At 38.8% G+C, this 18,893-nt stretch overlaps 1 protein-coding gene across 1 annotated transcript; it reads left to right on the top strand.

The window, feature by feature from the left end:
• Positions 1–16,099: 16,099 nt before the first annotated feature.
• On the top strand, positions 16,100–17,422 carry LOC149180383 (uncharacterized). Its single transcript, XM_089413864.1, has one exon. It carries the CDS (start codon positions 16,100–16,102, stop codon positions 17,420–17,422), a length of 1,323 nt encoding a protein of 440 aa, XP_089269990.1.
• Positions 17,423–18,893: the final 1,471 nt, after the last annotated feature.

Consider the following 18,893-nt stretch of genomic DNA (forward strand, 5'->3'; position numbering starts at 1 on the left):
TATCTGGGATACATCATTGATGAACAGGGGGTGCATGTCGATCCAGCCAAGGTCCAAGTCATTCGGGATTGGCCCTCTCCAACCACTCTAACAGAGCTCCGCAGCTTTCTAGGTCTTGCCAACTTCTACCGCAGGTTTGTGTTGGGATTTTCTCATATTTCTTGGCCCTTGAGTCAAGTCACCAAGGGCGGGGTGAAAGAAAAATTCTTTTGGTCTGAATCTCAACAGAAGGCATTCAGGGAGTTGAAGGATCGCCTCTGCACGGCACCAGTGCTCGCGTTACCAGATTTACAACAACCATTTGAGGTCGAGACAGATGCCTCTGACTATGCTATTGGGGCAGTCCTTACTCAACATGGACATCCAGTGGCATATCACAGTGAAACACTTTCAGACACAGTCCGGAAGTACCCCACTTATGATAAAGAGATGTATTCCATTGTACAGGCCTGCCGACAATGGAAGCATTACATTTTGGGGAAGGAAACGGTCATCCACACAGACCACCGACCTCTGCAGTTCATACAGACCCAAGGGAAATTGCAGAATGATCGCCATCAGAAGTGGTCTACATACCTGCAACAGTTTCACTTGAATATCAAGTATAAAAAGGGCAGCACCAATAATGTTGCAGATTGCCTCAGTCGACCACCGATCATGGCGCTAACCACCGTGCTCAACTCTTGCGGGCACGAGACTTCTGATTGGCCACTTCTCTACAAAAGCGACCCAGAATTCGGCCACACATACCAGACACTCTTGGAGGGTCGGCAGGTTGCAGATTTTCACCTCCAGGATGCCCTATTATGCCACCTCGGTCACCTCTGTGTTCCTTCAAGCGAGCGTGCCAAGATGATTTGGGAAGCACACTACAGTCGGGCTACTGGGCATTTCGGGGTCGAGAAAACAGTGGCAGTACTGCAAAACTATTTCTATTGGCCGAATCTTCGACAGGATGTTGGGAAGTACATCCGATCATGTACTGCCTGTGCCATTGCCAAACCGACCATTAAGAAGCAAGGCCTCTATACCCCGTTGCCTACCCCTAGTCGACCTTGGGAATCCATCTCCATGGATTACATGTCAGGCCTTCCTTCCACTAAGCATGGAAATGACTGTGTTTTTGTGGTCGTCGACAGGTTCTCAAAGATGGCCATTATGATGGCCTGCAAGAAGAATATCACAGCAGAAGCCACTGCTAAACTCTTCTTTGAACGAGTGTGGGTGCACTTTGGGATCCCACAGTCTATCATCTCAGATCGGGACAGTCGGTTTCTCAGAACCTTTTGGTCCAGTCTCTGGTCAATGCTGGACACCAAACTCACGAAGTCCACAGCCTTCCATCCTCAAACTGATGGCCAGACAGAGGTTGTCAATAGGATGATTGTGCACATTCTGCGCATGTATAACTCAAAGCATCCACGCACATGGGACGAGAGCCTCCCCTACGTTCAGCACAGCTACAACCGAGCTCTTCACAGCTCCACTGGCCATAGCCCTTTTCAGGTGGGTTTGGGATTCCAGCCACTATGCCCCATTGATGTGGCCATGCCACTTGCAGCTACTCACATGAATTCAGCTCATGTCCAGTCCGAAACAGATAAGGCCACCAGCTTCATTGAGCGCATCCAACATATTCGCCAGCAGGTCCATGACATTCTTGAGAAATCAAATGCCAAGTACAAGCAGCGACATGATCAACATCGGGTGCCACACAAGTTTCAGGTGGGCGACAAAGTCTGGTTGCATTTGCAAAAGGAACGCCTTACTGGAGCCTATCGAAAATTGAGACCACTCTGATATGGTCCTTACACCATTACTAAGGCTATGGGAGACAATGCATTTGAGCTCAGCATTCCCCCATTCCTTGGCCTGCACCCAGTATTTAATGTGGACCGCCTTCGGCCATACTTTCCACCATTGCTAGACACATCCGACATTGCAGAACAGCTCAAACCCACAGAATTAAATCCAGATTGCATGGAACAAGCTGCAACTGATCGGATCATGGACACACAGATCAAGAACACTCACCAACAGAATATCCAACTGTATCGAGTTGTCAAAGCGGGCCAACTCCTTCAGCAGGGCAAGTGGCTCACCAGGGAACAAGTTCAGCAGAAGTTTCCTCATCTCATGGAGGAGCTCAATGCAATGGGGACCATTGCTTCCTAAGGGGGGAGGAATGATCCAGGTGGATATTGGTGGCCACCTTCCAAGTCCATCTGGACCCCCACCATTGTCTTTCTCAGCATTTTCAGTTTCCTTAATTGTAGCACAACTTACTATTTTTAGCAGTTTTTCGGGTCCTAAACTTCCGGAGCCGTTGTGAGGCCCTAAACGACGTTTTTTGGGGAATCCGGGGGCAACACGAGTCCATGGAATGGACTGGTGTTGCCCGTTCCAACAATGATAGTGCTCGGATAGATCTTTCTAATGAGCTATTGTACGCGTCAAACGGAGATCATATGCCAAAGTTATGACCCCGGGAAGTTGATGTACCAACTTACCCCAAACGGGGCCCACAGTTTGGCGTTTCATCTCCTAGGGTTAGGTTTTGGAATGTTAAGGGTTTTTCCATTGTTTCTCAACAATAAATAGGCCTTCGAGCCTCATTGTAACACAGTTCAGAGGCATGTAGCCATCACATCTCTTCTCAGAGATAAGCTACCATCGCCCTAGCTAGTTTATTGCCATTTCTGTTTGTAAGCATATTTCAGTATTTTCCATTAATGAAATGAAGTATTATTTCCGCTGCATCTTTGTGTATATGGTTATCTCTGTAATTTGTTGCGTTCCTGTTTAAATCCGAATCACTTGACTTCTCCTTGACACATAAGTATGTGAGAATAATTTTGGGAAGAGGATGGTTGATGTTGTGAAACCATTTAAGTTTCTTGGGTAGGAAAAGGAATTGTCAAAATAGCAAGTGCAGTGTATGTACCATTTAGAAAAAAATTTACTTATGCAGGATGCATACATTGTTTGGTATAATGTTCTTCATCACATATAAGACAAGGATACTGTGGTTTTCACTTTTCCTTGGGAGGTTGAGTTTTTTTTTTATCCTGTTGTTGGGAATACTTTTTCCTTTACCCTTTCCTTTTTTCCTACTTCCAAGTTGTTGAGACTTACCAACCTTGGTGGATTGGACTGCGTTAACCTCATAATTAACAAGAGTAGTGGATGAATTTGATTTGCAACAGTAGGAGTAGATTTCAGATTAGAATGATTGGAGGATTTACTTGTGGACTGTTGACTAACAAAACCAACCGCACCATCAGCAATGTGTGATCTTGTAGATGCTAATGGAGCTATGTTCGATGGATGAGAAGCGTTCATAATTTTTTTGTGCAATATGCCATATTGTGAATAAACCAAATCTAAGTATTGGGCATGAACAATAACTTGCTCTTCAACAACAACCCCTCCTTTAGAAACATATTCTGATATAGTGGGAAGAAAATATTTGATAAACCATTCAGTTAATAATTGATCTAGAATGTAAGCTTTTACTAACTGACTGTGACGTCTCCACTCATCTATATGATCAGAAATGAGAGTAGAGTTTGAATGCTTTAAAGAGGTTAAAATATCAGTACCAGTTTCATATTAGATCGGTAACTGAAAGTGTGTTAATAAAGTTGTTATTAAGGAATTGAAGTTATGGAAAGATGCACATTGTAACTCAATGTACCATTTTGTTGCATAACTTGTTTGAGTTATTTGGAAAAGACGTAAATGAATAGAATCATCATTAAAGGAGTTTGAAGAACACCACAAATGATAAGGCATGACGTGATTTGACGAGTCTTCACCAGGATTACCATCAAACTTTGGGATATCGATTAGTGACTTAGCAGGAATCACCAGCCAAAAAGAATAATGATCAATTAGATCATTAGCGAGCCAAGATAAACCTGGTAAATCAAGAGTTTCAATAAAGATTAACCATCAGTTCAAATCCTATTGAGAATATTAATTAACCTTGAGGATAAGGTCCAGTTTGTATTGCACCAGAGTAGGCAGGGTAAACCGTATCAGGTTAGGTTGTAAATGGATATCCTTGAAAAGGTTGTCCATAGAAGGGCTAGCCTTGAAAAGGTTGACCTTAAAAGGGTTGGCCTTGAAAATGTTGGCCTTGGAAAGGTTGGCCTTGAAAGGGTTGAACCTGATAAGGTATTTGAGACTGACTTGGAATAGGCTAACCCTAGACAGGTTGACCCAAATAAGGTTGACCTAGAATAGGTTGACTTAGATAAAATTGAACTTGATATGGAATTTGGGGCACACTGGGATAACTTGACCCGAAGGCATATGTGGAGAACCCTAGACAGTTTTACTATAGGGATATGAAGTATAGTTTGACCAAGTTGATAAATAGTTGCTTGAGGAAAGTTTGCACAGGTTGTTGGAATGATATTTGAGTTTCAATAGTTGTTTGTTATGCATTTTGTACAGGTGTTTTAGGTGTAGTTGGAACTGGTTGTTCAAATGGTGTTTGAGGTGTACTCGGTTGGTGAAAAAGGGTCTGAGGAGTAGCTTGGCCCAAATTTTGGACAAGTTGATCAAAAGACACCTGAGTAACCAGAATAGATTGACTCGAGGGTAATTGAGATACACCACCAAAAATAAGGTTATATATAGTACCTCTCATTCCTGGGAATGGAGCACTAATCAAGGGTTGAGATGCAACTTGTTAACTTGGGCCTACTTGAGGTATTTGACTAAGAATCAGATAAGTTCCGCCAACAAATGGTCCAATATACGAAGGATAAGGTACTTCGAGGATGCCCTCCTAGAGGAAAATATGGTCCATAGGACAATTCCACCCAAGTTGAAAAGTAAAATATTGTTGGGGTTTGTTGAGGTTGACTTGCACTACCAGATAACATATTTACTTGTTGGTCAAATCCCAATGGAATTTCAGGCATGGAAGTGTGTAAATTTCATAGTTTGGGCAGAAGATTCTATATTAACTAATAGTAAACCATATGAGATTATAGAAGACCAAGTAGAACTCTAAGGAGAAGAAGTATCTACTGCAGCTCCAAAAAAAAAATTGTTGAGTGATTGATACCCAGAAGGTACTAAGGGTCCACCATAAATAAATGTTTTGGGAGGTCCTCTAAACATAGAAGTCATACTCACTTTATTGGTTCCACTTTCAAGAGTGGATGAAGGTTGACTTACTGTTGAGGATTTTGTGATGGTTCACCTTACCGAGAAAGGTAAAAGTGTGTAAACCTAGAGTTCCCCTAGGTTAAAAAATAGAGGAGATGAACAACAAGGAGCTAGTTGAAAAGGAGGTGGAATTTGATATATTACAAGATCATCTGCAAGATGAATATGATCACTTGTAGGAGGCACTTAAGTAATTTGTTCAATACTAAAAAAGAACAAGTGGTAAATTCTCTATTTGAACAAATAAAGTTACAAACCATTGCGATGTAACCGGTAGAGGGGTAGAAATTAGGCCATATGTAGATGAATGTGAGTTTCTAAAGTTATTGGTTCATTGAACCACTCTTAAGGTATATTAGCCTCTGAAACTTTGGACTCTATTACTTTAGTTTCAGTTTCACTAATTTCCAGTTCTAAAGTTTTAGTTATCTCAGGTTAACTTTAGTTATTTCAAGTTCAGGTTGAACTAACTCTAGTTGTATTGTTTCTATTTGTCTTGCCTCATGTCTAAATAATTCTGGTCCTATAATACTAGTTGAATATATCTCAGGTGTTGTTACTTCATATTCTGTAACAGTAGGTCTCGTAACACTGGATGATTCAGGTGTAATCTCAAGGGGTAAACCCTACATTCTATAAGATCGTCAAGGTAGATTTGCCACGGTGAAGTTTTAATAAAGAAATTTTACCGATATATGATGATCAATTTTACAATTTTATCAATCAAATAAACAAAATTAGTAACAAGGGACGCTAGGTATAAAAGGATACTAGTCTTTTATGAACTGCAATATATCGATGTACATGTAGGAAATCTCCCTAAATGTTTTGTTCAATGTATTACAAACAAGAAGGCGATTGACTCAGTTACCTATGGTAGGTTTGCAACTTAGAGGGGGTCTTCCGATATACACTAGAGTACGTGGAAGCTCAGTGCATAGTAGTGTTATCTAATGTGTCTTGTACAATGGGAATCATTCTGATATACTCATCGTACGTGGAAAATTGACCACCTACAGAATGTAACACAAAAAATTAAAGAGAACTCCAACATTTATAGATGTTAGAACATGTCTTATAACCTAGACCACTAAATGTGATGTAATTAATTAATGAATTGGTAAATTTTAATTGATTTTTTTTTTGGCTTATGAAAGTTGTCAAATATGTATAATAACCGACTAGTGCAATAACTCAGTTTAAACTGATGTAGCTAACATGACATGCAACCTTTTCATTTCGATGAATCCTATTTATGAAAGGAGGAAATTTATTTCAATGCTAAGATCTTATCTTCAACAAATTTCATTTAATTCAACCCAAAATGATTTCAAAATCACTCTTTCAAAATGAACAACAAAATCTCTATAATGCAAGAATTGATTAATAAGAGAAAAAATGTCACAAATCCTCTAATGCGCTAATTTTCAAATGCAAATCAATCCAAACAAATTTTTGTTTTATGTTTAAAACAAATATATAAAACAAATCAGGGCTATTTTTCAATGAGAACACTAACTTTTCATACAACGAAATAACTCTTTACGACAAGGAAGAATGAATACTCTGATCAACTCACTGAAAGAATGATAAGTAATTTCATAAGCCATTGACTCTTTTAAACATATCAACAAACCAACCAGAGATTCTAAACCCTAAATTATAAAGATAAGTGATTTCTCAAGAAGGAAACCAAACACACTAATCTAAACTTAATCTTGACTTTTCTCAAGTGATAACAGAGCCAAAAAATCACGGAAAACAAAAAAATGTAGACCTAGAGGGTAAAATCCTAGTTACTTCGACTTTTCTAAGGTTCTCGCACTTACACCAGTTTGGTGTCATTCTATTTCTAAAGGAAAAGTGTGCAAGTGTCACTTTGTTACTGAAATCAAAGTGCGATAGACAAACACACAAAGAAAAAACCAAAACCTCTTCAAAGACCTCTAAGGAATGATTTTTAAGGATTAAAAAAAAGCGCTAGAGATGTTGGAAGGCCACGGTGAGAAAAGGAATCCACTGAAGAACTTAATCATTCCCCAGTGCAGTTGCTAAAAATTTTAACCAAACAAATTGCTCTTGCGGACAAGATTTATCTCCCTAGACTCAGTATCTAATTCTAGAACAAATAGGACAAAATACACTAATTCTTCTCTAGAAATACTTTAATAATTCAAAGGTAAACATTAGGGGAATTTTGAGGTCTAAAATGAGCCTCCTAAGAAAAATGAACAACCAAAATAAACTTTATAAGAACCAATAAGATTCAAGATGATGATGTCAACCATGGGGGATGATTCACCATTTTTGGAGTAAAAAGTAAAAATATTAAAAAATAATAAAACTACTTTTTGAACTCATATTTTCAACTTATCTCCCTAAATTTTTAATTAAATTTCGAGCGAGAGTACTCATTAGATGCAAAATTTAATTCTTCATCCAAAGGGTACTCATGTTGCATACTATCGATGGACCCTACTACAAGACAAATGAGAAATACATGAAAAAACGTGATTGCAATCACGTTTTTCATGTATTTCTAATTTTCCGTGTAGCAAGGTCCTTTGAAAGTATGAAACATGTGTACTTATTGGATTAGGAATCAAATTATGCATCTAACAAGTGTTTCTACTCAAAATTTGAGTAAACCCATAGGGAGATAAGTTGAAAATACGAGTTGAAGAAATAGTTTTTTTCATTTTTCCCTCTAAAATTTGATAATGTGATCTAATCTTATTTTATTATTTCCACCATTATTTTATAATTTCCTTAGGAGGCCCATTTTAGACCTCAAAACTCCCCTAGTGCTTACCTAATGATCTAAATAATTCTTCAATCCTTTATTTTTTTGAGATCCTGCTTCACTTTCAATCCATGAAGTAGAATTTGCAATGACATAAACAACACAAGATCAAAGCATAAATATATAAATTATTTTTAAGCTATATTTAACCAAAAAATCAAGGAGTTTTTATATACATATCCAAATATTTGAACACATTGTATGAGAAAAACGATGCACTTTGTATTAATAATGGGAAGGAAATATTACAACCCTTTTGTCCTTAAAGACATAATCTCTCTTCCAAGAAACATCCAATCCTTCCTATTGCAATGATAATCCTTCACTATTCAATATGACAACATAAGGGTATGTTCAAAAGGCACCCCTTTCTCCTTTAGTCTACATTGTATTTATAGGAGAGGAGAGGAAGTTGGAGATCCATCTTCTAAGGGATGAAATCCAAAATTATAGGGGATTGGTTCCATGATAAGGGGGATGATATCCATCATTCCTTGGATGAGATCCAAAGAGGTAGGAGCTTGAGGTCTAGTTGGTTAATGGAAGATTCCCCAATAAGGTTCTAGACTTTACTTTTTTTTATTTTTACCAATGTTAAAAATTTGTCACACTCTGTAATGGAGAATAGTGTGGCACACTATGCAGGTGTCAATGACTTAGCCTTCGGTGTCGTAGTTTGTGTCTAGGAAAGGTGTGACACTGCTTAAAATTAGGGTTTTTAATCAATGTAATCTAAGATTCTTTGGATCTTCAGAATGGTTTTTATTCTGACTTTGTAGGGGATTACTGAGAAGGGTTCTTTAGATAGCGAGGGATCAAGATTTGGGGTCATTTTCTTAATGGTGACAAAATATAGTGTAACAAAAAGTGTAGCAAGAGAATATCTTATTTAGATTGTTCCTTAGTTAGAAAGACCGAGTTTTTCTTTCCTTTGACCATGGATGAGTTCGTAGAGATGGTGAATTCATGCGTAGTGTTGGAGGACTCATTATGTGGAGCCTTCCTCATTTCATTAGAGAACTTTTGAGGTCTAAAATGGGCCTCCTAAGAAAAATGTACAACCAAAATAAACTTTATAAGAACTAATAAGATTCAAGATGATGATGTCAATGATGGGGGATGATTCACCATTTTTGGGGTAAAAAAGTAAAAAGATTAAAAAATAATAAAATAATTAAACTATTTTTTTGAACTTGTATTTTCAACTTATCTCCCTAAGGGTTTACTCAAATTTCAAGCGGAGTACTCATTGGATGCAAAATTTAATTCCTCATCCAAGGAGTACCCATGTTGCATACTTTTGATGGTCCATGCTACAGGAAAAATGAGAAATACATGAAAAAAAAAAAAAAAAAAAAAAAAAACAAAACAAAACAAACAAACAAATAAACCAAAAAAACAAACAAAAAAACAAAAAAAAACAAAAAAAAAAAACAAAAAAACAAACAAACAAACAAAAAAAAAAAACGTGATCACAATCACATTTTTCATGTATTTCTCATTTTTTCTATAGCAAGCTTCATCAAAGTATACAACATGGGTACTCCTTGGATGAGGAATCAAATTATGCATCCAACAAGTGTTCCCACCTGAAATTTGAGTAAACCCATAGGGAGATGAGTTGAAAATACAAGTTGAAAAAGTAGGGTTTTTTTTTTCCTCTAAAATTTGATGATGTAATCTAATATTATTTTATTATTTCCACTATTATTTTATAATTTCCTTAAGAGGCCGATTTTAGACCTCAAAATTCCCCTAATGAAACATAGTATCAAGTGGAAGTTTGAGTTTAGAAGAAGCTGATTTGGTAGCTTTAATTTCTAATTGAGGCAAGGACAAGTTAGAGTGTTAGTTAAACTTAGTTAACAAGTCAATCACAATTGTTGATGTAAATTTGTACTTTCCAGATTTAGCATGGATCGAATTAATAAAAGGAGGATGAAGGCACATCTATTCATCATTGTTTTGTGCTAAAGGTTGTGAGACAAAGCAAGCCTCACAAGTTAGTGAGAGAGAGACCTCTTTGCGTGTAGTGTGTGTGGGCTTGAAGAGTAAGAATGCACAGGTTATTGAGCTATTTTGTCCATATATTTAGGAGTTGCATCCTATATAATAGGATACCTAATTCCCATAGAAATAAGGACCTATTGCACTATAAAATAGGAGTTTTTGTGTGCACTTGTTTAGGCCCCAGTGTGTTAGGAAATAGGGTTGTTGGTGCACAAGGTTTAGGAGTTGGAATCAAGTGTTTTGCAAGGAGTTTAAGCTAGTATAGCAGAGAATATTTTTTTCTTAAATTTCCTTGTAATAGATTTCATTGCTAGAGTTTATCAATAAAATATTATAGCAAAGAAGATGGTTTTCCTTATTGGGTTTCCCAAGAAAAATAAGTGTGTTCAATTGTGTGATTGTTTCTTTTATCTCTGTGTTTTTATTCTACTACTTATAAGTTGTTAAGAGGCTTTTTATCTTGGTGAAATTTAATTAGTTTCAATTTCCAGTTATTCATCTAATTAGTTGCAAAGTTTCATGGAAATTTAGCATGCCCCTAGTTGTAACCTGGTGTGAGGACCCCAACGTAATTAACAACTTTTCCATCTTAGTCATGGTTGGATTTTTACGGTGATTTTCATCTTAATTCTTGATGCCATTTAGTGACACATTGGTCTAGAGGCATAAAAACTAAACCAACCAACATAAATCACTTTCGTAAGCTCTATCAAGTATCTTGTCAATTCTCATATGAGCGCACTACCCAAAATCCCTTGAGCCATCTTTTTACAAATGGACCCCTTTATCCAAAAGTTTCATTGCTTCTTACTGAGGTCATATTTTTTAATGTCAAAGTTATCAAGGCCATGGTTTTGGAGGCTAAGGTCATAGTTCCCAAGGCCAAGGTAATAGTTCTTGAGGTCATAGTTCCTGACATCATAGAGATCATAATTCCTGAGTCATATTAGCTTTACCTTCAAATCCCATGCTAATACCATTATGAAATAACAACTAAACATATTTCATGTTGAAAATTAATAGGTTATGACCAACCCTTCTAACACACTATTCTACATCAATTGTTTTACTAGGGATGCCATATAGAAATATGGAGAAGCAACCCTTGGGTGTTACCACAAATATTTCCTTTAAAAAAGTTAAACTTGGAGTTACTATAGTTAATACCTATACCTAATTTATGTATAAGTGATATTTAAGTCTTAAACACATTAAGTGAGAAGTTAAATTCAAAGGTACTAATCAAGAGACCAAAAGCTAAGTTGCATGGAAACAAATCTGAATGAATCCATATATTTTTTCAAAAGATTGGGATACAATAAAAACCCATGTGTGTGGGAGAGAGGGAGAGATCATTTGGTTAAATGAGAGAGTGGAAGGAGTTTTTCCTCGACCATTCAATATCAAATCTCATTATGCAAATAAATGATATTCCCTAGGATTTACAATCTTAGAATCCAATTTTTAATTAGATCACGTCCCTATATCACTAACTGAGCATGACCTTATTTATGATAAATAGAGTAGTAGAACCATCATAAATGAGTTTTTTGAGCTATCAGAAGTGTGTTTGGCTGAGGCCCATGTGAGAAAGCTACTGATAATCACTTGAGCTATTTTTTTGCAAAATGAACTCCATTGTAAAAAAATGGCATTGGTCCTTACTAAGCAAAAATCCTAGCTTCAGAGATCATCAGATAAAAAAAAAAATTGGCCAATGGAATCAAATAAGAGGTGTGCCCATAGTTGTAACATGGTGTTAGGAGTCTAACACAATTAAAAACTTTTCCATCTTAGTCATGGTTATATTTTTACAATGAGTTGCAATTCACTTCATAAATCCATTTAAGGACACATTAGGAATTTGGTCTAGAGGAATAAAAACGAAACCAACTAGCATAAATGAGTTTCTTAATCTCTAGCAAGTAGTTTGATCAATTCTCGTATGAGCATGCTACCCACATTCACTTGAGCCATTTTTTTTCAAAATGGACCCATTTGTGCAAAAGTTGCATTGTTTCTTACAAAGGTCATAGTTCCCAATGTCAAAGTTATCAAGGTCAAATTTCTTGAGGTCATAGTTCTAGAGGATAAGGTCATAGTTCCCAAGGCCAAGGTCATAGTTCCTAACATCGTAGAGGTCACAATTCCTAAGGAATATTAGCTATACTTTCAAATCCTATGCTAACACCATTATGAAATAAAAATTAACCATCCTGCATGTTGGAAATCAATAGGCTATGTCCAACCCTTCTAACACAGTAGTCTACATCAATTGTTTTTGCTAGAGATTCCATAAAGAAATATGGAGAAGAAACTCTTGGTGTTTCGATAAATATTTTCTTTAAAAAAAAAAAAACTTTGAGTTAATATTGTTAATACATATACCCAGTTTATGTAAGTGACATTTAAGTCTTAAAAAATTAAGTGAGTGAAAGTCAAAGGGACTAATGAAGAGACCAAAGGCTAAGTTGCATGGAAAAAAATCTAAATGAATCCATTGATTTTTAAAAAAAATTGGGATACAATCAACACCGTGAGAGAGAGAGAGAGAGAGACATTTATGTAGAAATACGGAGAAGCAACTCTTGGTGTTTCGACGGATATTTTCTTAAAAAAAAAACTTCGAGTTACTATTGTTAACACACAGAGAGAGAGAGAGAGAGAGAGAGAGAGAGAGGTGTTTTGACAAATATTTTCTTAAAAAAAAAAAAATTCGAGTTACTATTGTTAATACAGAGAGAGAGAGAGAGAGAGAGAGAGAGAGAGAGAGAGAGAGAGACACTTATGTAGAAATATGGCGAAGCAACTCTTGGTTTTTCGACAAATATTTTCTTAAAAAAAAAAAAAAAACTTCGAGTTACTATTGTTAATACAGAGAGAGAGAGAGAGAGAGAAAGAGATTTATGTAGAAATATGGAGAAGCAACTCTTGGTGTTTCAACAAATATTTTCTTAAAAAAAAAATAAACTTCGAGTTACTATTGTTAATACAGAGAGAGAGAGAGAGAGAGAGAGAGAGAGAGATTTATGTAGAAATATGGAGAAGAAACTCTTGGTGTTTCGACAATTATTTTCTTAAAAAAAATAAACTACGAGTTATTATTGTTAATACACAGAGAGAGAGAGAGAGAGAGAGAGAGAGAGAGAGAGATTTATGTAGAAATATGGAGAAGAAACTCTTGGTGTTTCGACAAATATTTTCTTAAGAAAAAATAAACTTCGAGTTACTTGTTAATACATATACCCAGTTTATGTAAGTGACAATTAAGTCTTAAAAAAATTAAGTGAGTGAAAGTCAAAGGGACTAATGAAGAGACCAAAGGCTAAGTTGCATGGAAAAAAAATCTAAATGAATCCATTGTTTTTTTCAAAAAATTGGGATATAATCAACACCGTGTGTGTGTGAGAGAGAGAGAGAGAGAGAAAGAGAGAGAGAGACATTTATGTAAGTGAGTGAAAGTCAAAGGGACTAATGAAGAGACCAAAGGCTAAGTTGCATGGAAAAAAATCTAAATGAATCCATTGATTTTTTCAAAAAATTGGGATAGAGAGAGAGAGAGAGGGGAACTTTGGTTCAATGGGATAGTGGAAGGAGTTTTCCCTGGGTTGAGAGAGAGATAGAGAGAGAGAGAGAGAGGAAATTTGGTTCAATGGGAGAGTGGAAGGAGTTTTCCCTCGCTTGTTCGATATCAAATCTCATTATGCAAATAAAGGATATTCCCTAGTATTTAGAATCATTGAATTTAAGTTTGACGTGGATGATGCCCCTATATCATTAACCAAGAATGACCTTGTTTCTAAGAAAAATCTAATATTTTTCATATATTTCTTGGATAACAAACACTTAAATAAAAGAATATTAAATTGTGGCTTTAGGAATTATGACCTCAGTTTATGGAACTCTCACCTTGGCCTTGGGAACTATGACCTCAAGAATTGTGACTTGGAGAACTATGACATTGATCTCGAGAACTATCAACTTGGGAAATGTGGCTTCAACATCAGAAACTGTGACCTTGGGAACTCAAGCATTGTGACAATGGGAACAATTACCTCAACCTTAAGAATTGTGACCTTAACCTTGGGAATTGTGACCTTAGGATTAAGTAGTGTGGCATTGAGAAATGTGGCTTAGTCCTTCAAAATTGTCACCTTAAAAAATGCAACCTCAGGAAATGTAGCCTCGGAAACTTAGACCTCGGGAACTCAGGAACTGTGATGTCAAGAATTATGACCCCCATATCTATGACCTTGGCCTCATGAACCATGACCTTTAAAACTTTGACCTCGACGTCAGGAACTGTGACATCGAGTTCATCAAATATGACCTAGAGGAATGTATTTTCATGGTTCATCATTTTTTTCTACTTAATATCGTCATGGTATGAAAACATGTTGTACCATTTATCTTTTATATCTTGATAGTCATATGATCAAAGTGTAAATGGCTAAAGTGAGCGCGCGCTGGAGAATGGAGCTCTCCCGCCCCTGGACGCCCTGATCGCCTTTGCCCAAGCTTGGCAGCCCTGCTGCCGGGCTTGCAGCCCCCACTGCGGGCCTCCCTAGCTGTGCTTTTCCTTCCTGCTTCCTGGGCCTCCTGCCCCGTCTCTGGCTGTTCGTGCTGCCCCTGAGGGTAGCCCTCTGCTGCATTTCTTGTTCTCCCGGGTCTCCTGCCCCTCCTTCCCTTTCCTTGCCGCCCGTTGAGCGTCCCAGGCTCGATGGATCCTCCCGCTCCTGATCAGATCGATCTTGAGAAAGCCTTTGCTTCTCTCATCCCAGAGAATATCTCTGAAAGGATCTGACCTACTGCCTCAAAATTTATCAAAAAGCTTGATGAAATTCCGGAAATCCCTCTTCCCCCATCTCTTCCAAGGAGATCTGCTGTAGCCTTGGCTAAACGCGGCCTGGTTGGACAGTTCACGGGGCTATGGCCCTCCCCTCGAACTGTTCAACGTTGGGTGGAAAGAAACTGGAACGCCATGGTCCAGGGGAAAATTGCGATAAGGTTTTGTGGAAGAGGCTACTTCACCTTCCTCTTCGAAACAGTGGAGGATCGCAATCTAATTTTCAGGAATGGGCCATACTTCATGGACACTAGAGGCCTTTATCTCAATCGTTGGACCCCGGACTTCGACCCTGAAATGGATGTACCCAACGCAGTTCCTGTTTGGGTTCGCCTTCCGCATCTTCCGCTTCACTGCTGGGCCGATGAATCTGTTCGAGCAATTGGAAACGCAATAGGTAAATATGTGGATAGATCAGAGCCAAAAGAAAATATGCATGCATGTGCGAGGATCTGTGTGGAGGTAGACTTGGGCAAAGGTCTACCAGAGGCAGTCAAGCTCAGAGTGGACCAGTGGACGCATATTCAACAGGTGGACTACGAGCAACTCCCCTTCAAGTGTAAGGTATGTCATGAGTACGGTCATTTTGCCAATAGGTGCTCTAAATCTAAACCAGAAGTCAATAATATTTCTGAAACCCCTGAGGAAGCATGGGAAATAGTAAGGAAAAAGAAGAAGTCAAACCCTCCCCCTGAGCCTGAGGTGCCTCACTCCGGAACCCCTCCCTTCCCCTCTGTCATCCCCTCATCCTCCAACCCCTTTGGATCCCTTGCTTTAGAGGATCTCCCATCTCCCCCTCCTTCCCCCAAAGGCCCCAGCATCTCCCCCTCTTCCCCCCTCCAAGCTTCCCCTCCTCACTCAGTGGAAAGGATCTTAACAAGAAACAAATCGAAGGAATCCTATGATGATCCTCAGCCTGATCAACCATCCTTGAATCGGATTGAGCCCCCCTTGATTTCTTCGACCCCATCTCAGCCCGTCATTGGACCTCCCCCCATCAGAACTACTAGAAGTTCCTCCAAGGACTTTGGAGCATCCGGTGATATCCACAAGAAACCTGGACCAGGCAGAAAGTCAGCCAAGCAGCATCGGGAAGAAAGCACGCAAAAGGACATAGCTCTAGGGATCCAAACTCCTATGGATTCTTTTATTACAGGTTCACAAGAGAAAGACACAGCAGGTAAAGAACTTGAGAGGCGAGCACCTCCTCGCTCGAATGCCTCATGATGAAGGTTTTATCCTGGAACAGCAGGGGTATGGGGCACCCCTCTAAATCAGCTGCCCTACGAGATCTTCTTCAAACAGAAAGACCCGAAATTGTTCTGATTCAGGAAACCAAGCAAAGTCAGAGCGAAATGCAAATAATCATAGAAGCCCAAAAAACTTTCTCAGGGGCCAGTAGCAATTCCAGAGGAGCCTCTGGAGGAATCACAACTATGTGGAATAAGCAGCAGTGGGATTGCAAATCCTCTGTCCTCAACCAAAACTGGATCAGGACCAACCTTGTCAACAAGGAAGAGAGTTGTGACTTAATCATTTACAATGTCTATATTCCCAACCATTTCCGGGAAAAGGAACAATGCTGGAAGGAATTGAAGGAAGAAATAGACAAGGAGCAGAATTCAAATGTTATTCTTGCTGGAGACCTCAATTTAATTCTTCATGCGAATGAGAAAAGGGGGGGCACCTTCAACCCCGATCCCTACAGAAGGCAGCTGGAAATGATAATGGCTGAGCATGAACTGATGGATATCATACCAAAAAATAGGAAATATACTTGGAACAATAGAAGAGTGGGGCCAGGCAACATTATGGAAAGGTTGGACAGAATACTGATCAATGTTTCCCTTCTTTCGTCCTTTGCTGCAGGCCACACCAAAATTCTCAGCGCCACAGCCTCAGATCACTTCCCCATTCTATTGACGTTGGACTCCCACGCTCATTTGGGACCAATTCCGTTCAGGTACAATCCCTTGTGGAGAGATAGCGCTGAGGCAGAGGCTATCATAGAAGAAACATGGAAGAAACACGTCGAAGGTTCCCCAAATCATATTTGGGAAACAAAACTTCGAAACACAAGGAAGGCACTCAAGGATTGGGCAAAAGCCAGCTACCAAGAGCCAGAAAAAATAAAGGAAAAAATGCAGCAGAAATTGGAAGAGATCCACAAACAAATAGAAGATCATGGATTCACTAATCAGCTGAAGAGTAAGGAATGGGAGGTTCAGGGACAGCTAACTCAAATAAAGAGAGCGGAAGAGATCAAATGGAGGCTCAAGTCAAGAGAATTATGGTTAAAGGAAGGTGATAAAAATACGGCATATTTCCATAAGCAGGCCACAGCAAAAAAAACGAGAAACAATGTTACCACTATTACTGATAGTCAAGGCAGCCAGCATAATGACCATGAATCTATTAAAAGAGCTGCCTTCCACCATTATAATTGCCTTCTCACTGAAAATCAAGGAGCCACGGACTACTCGGCTTTCCTTAAGTACCTTCCGGGGAAAATCTCTGCTAAGGAGAATGAGAGGTTAAACAGTGAAATAACAGAGGAAGAGATAAGAAAAGCCATCTAGACTTTACAGCCTGACAAGTCCCCAGGTCCAGACGGTTTCTCTATAAATTTTTACAGAGATCATTGGCACTTGATAAAAAAAGATCTTGTTAAAATGATGAAAGGAATCCAAAGGAAAAAGAAAATGGGGGGCTTCACAAATTCAACTTTTCTCGCCCTCATTCCTAAGGAAACCCGGCCCACTTCCTTCTCCAGATTTAGACCTATTTCTTTGTGTAACACTTCTTATAATATCTTTGCAAAAATTATAGCAGCCAGGCTCCAGCCTCTGCTCCCTTCCCTTATATCTGAAAATCAGGGAGGCTTCATGTCCAATAGGCAAATTCATGATTCCATCACCTTGGTTCAAGAAGCTATCCATTCCAGCACTTCTAGGCAAGAGAAAGGCTTCGTTCTTAAGCTTGACTTAGCCAACGCTTTCGATCGAGTAAGACACTCCTTCTTGTTCGTTGTCTTGAGGAAAATGGGCTTTAATTTTGACTTCATTAGCACCATTGTTGCTTGCATCTCTGGACCCTGGATCTCGCCTCTCATAAACGGCCGCCCTTGTGAAGCTTTCCAATCCTCAAGAGGGCTAAGGCAAGGATGTCCTCTTTCCCCCTATCTATTCATCTTGATGGCTGAATCCTTCAGCAGCATCCTCGATCACAACAGAAGAGTTGGTCTCATCTCTGGTATCAAGTTTGGGAACGGAGTGAAAAATATCAATCATTCACAATTTGTTGATGACACTCTGCTTATTGGTGGGGCATCCACTACTATAGCAAGGCGCTTCAAAAGCCTCCTCGATCAATTTATGGCGTGCTCAGGAGGAGAAGTCAACTTTCAAAAAAGTTGCATCTATGGATGGAACATTTCCAATCAAACAGCCCACAGTATTGCTAACATTTTTGGAGTAGCCTTCAAAGCAACCTGGGACCACTTTACCTACCTTGGGATGCCGGTCACCTTGGGCTCTCTTAAAGCCACCACTTGGAATGAAATAATCGACAAAGTCAAAAGGAAGGTTCAGCAATGGGGAACTCAATGGCTTAACCCAGCTGGCAGATTAATTTTGCTCAAATCAGGTATTTCCTCCTTACCTTTATACCGATTCACTCTTTACCAAGCTCCTGCTTCTTTCCACTATAAGCTGGAAGTCGCTCTCCGCAATTTTTTATGGCAAGGAGGGAAAAAAGAAAAAAATAGATACAATTTGGTCAATTGGAAAAGTGTAATACAATCTCCAGACAGAGGTGGGTTGGGAATCAGAGCTCCTAAAATTCTAAATCTCGCTTTTGGGATTAAAATGGCTTGGAGACTAATTAATGAACCAAAAGCCTGGTGGAAACAGGTCATTGAATGCAAATACCTCTCGGACAATAGACAAAGACTTCTTGAATCTGATATTCCCAACAGAGACTCCACCAAAATCTGGCATCTCTGTAAGAAAGCAATCCCCATTCTCATTCAAAATACCTCAAAGATTCCCG

The sequence above is a fragment of the Pinus tabuliformis genome, chromosome 3_2, assembly GCF_031772625.1.
Source record: "Pinus tabuliformis cultivar Carrire ecotype Pingquan chromosome 3_2, CPIR1, whole genome shotgun sequence".
Lineage (NCBI taxonomy): Eukaryota > Viridiplantae > Streptophyta > Pinopsida > Pinales > Pinaceae > Pinus > Pinus tabuliformis.

Coding starts and splice junctions, on each gene's coding strand:
- LOC149180383 (XM_089413864.1), top strand. CDS start 16,100: ATGGGGCACCCCTCTAAATCAGCTGCCCTACGAGATCTTCTTCAAACA.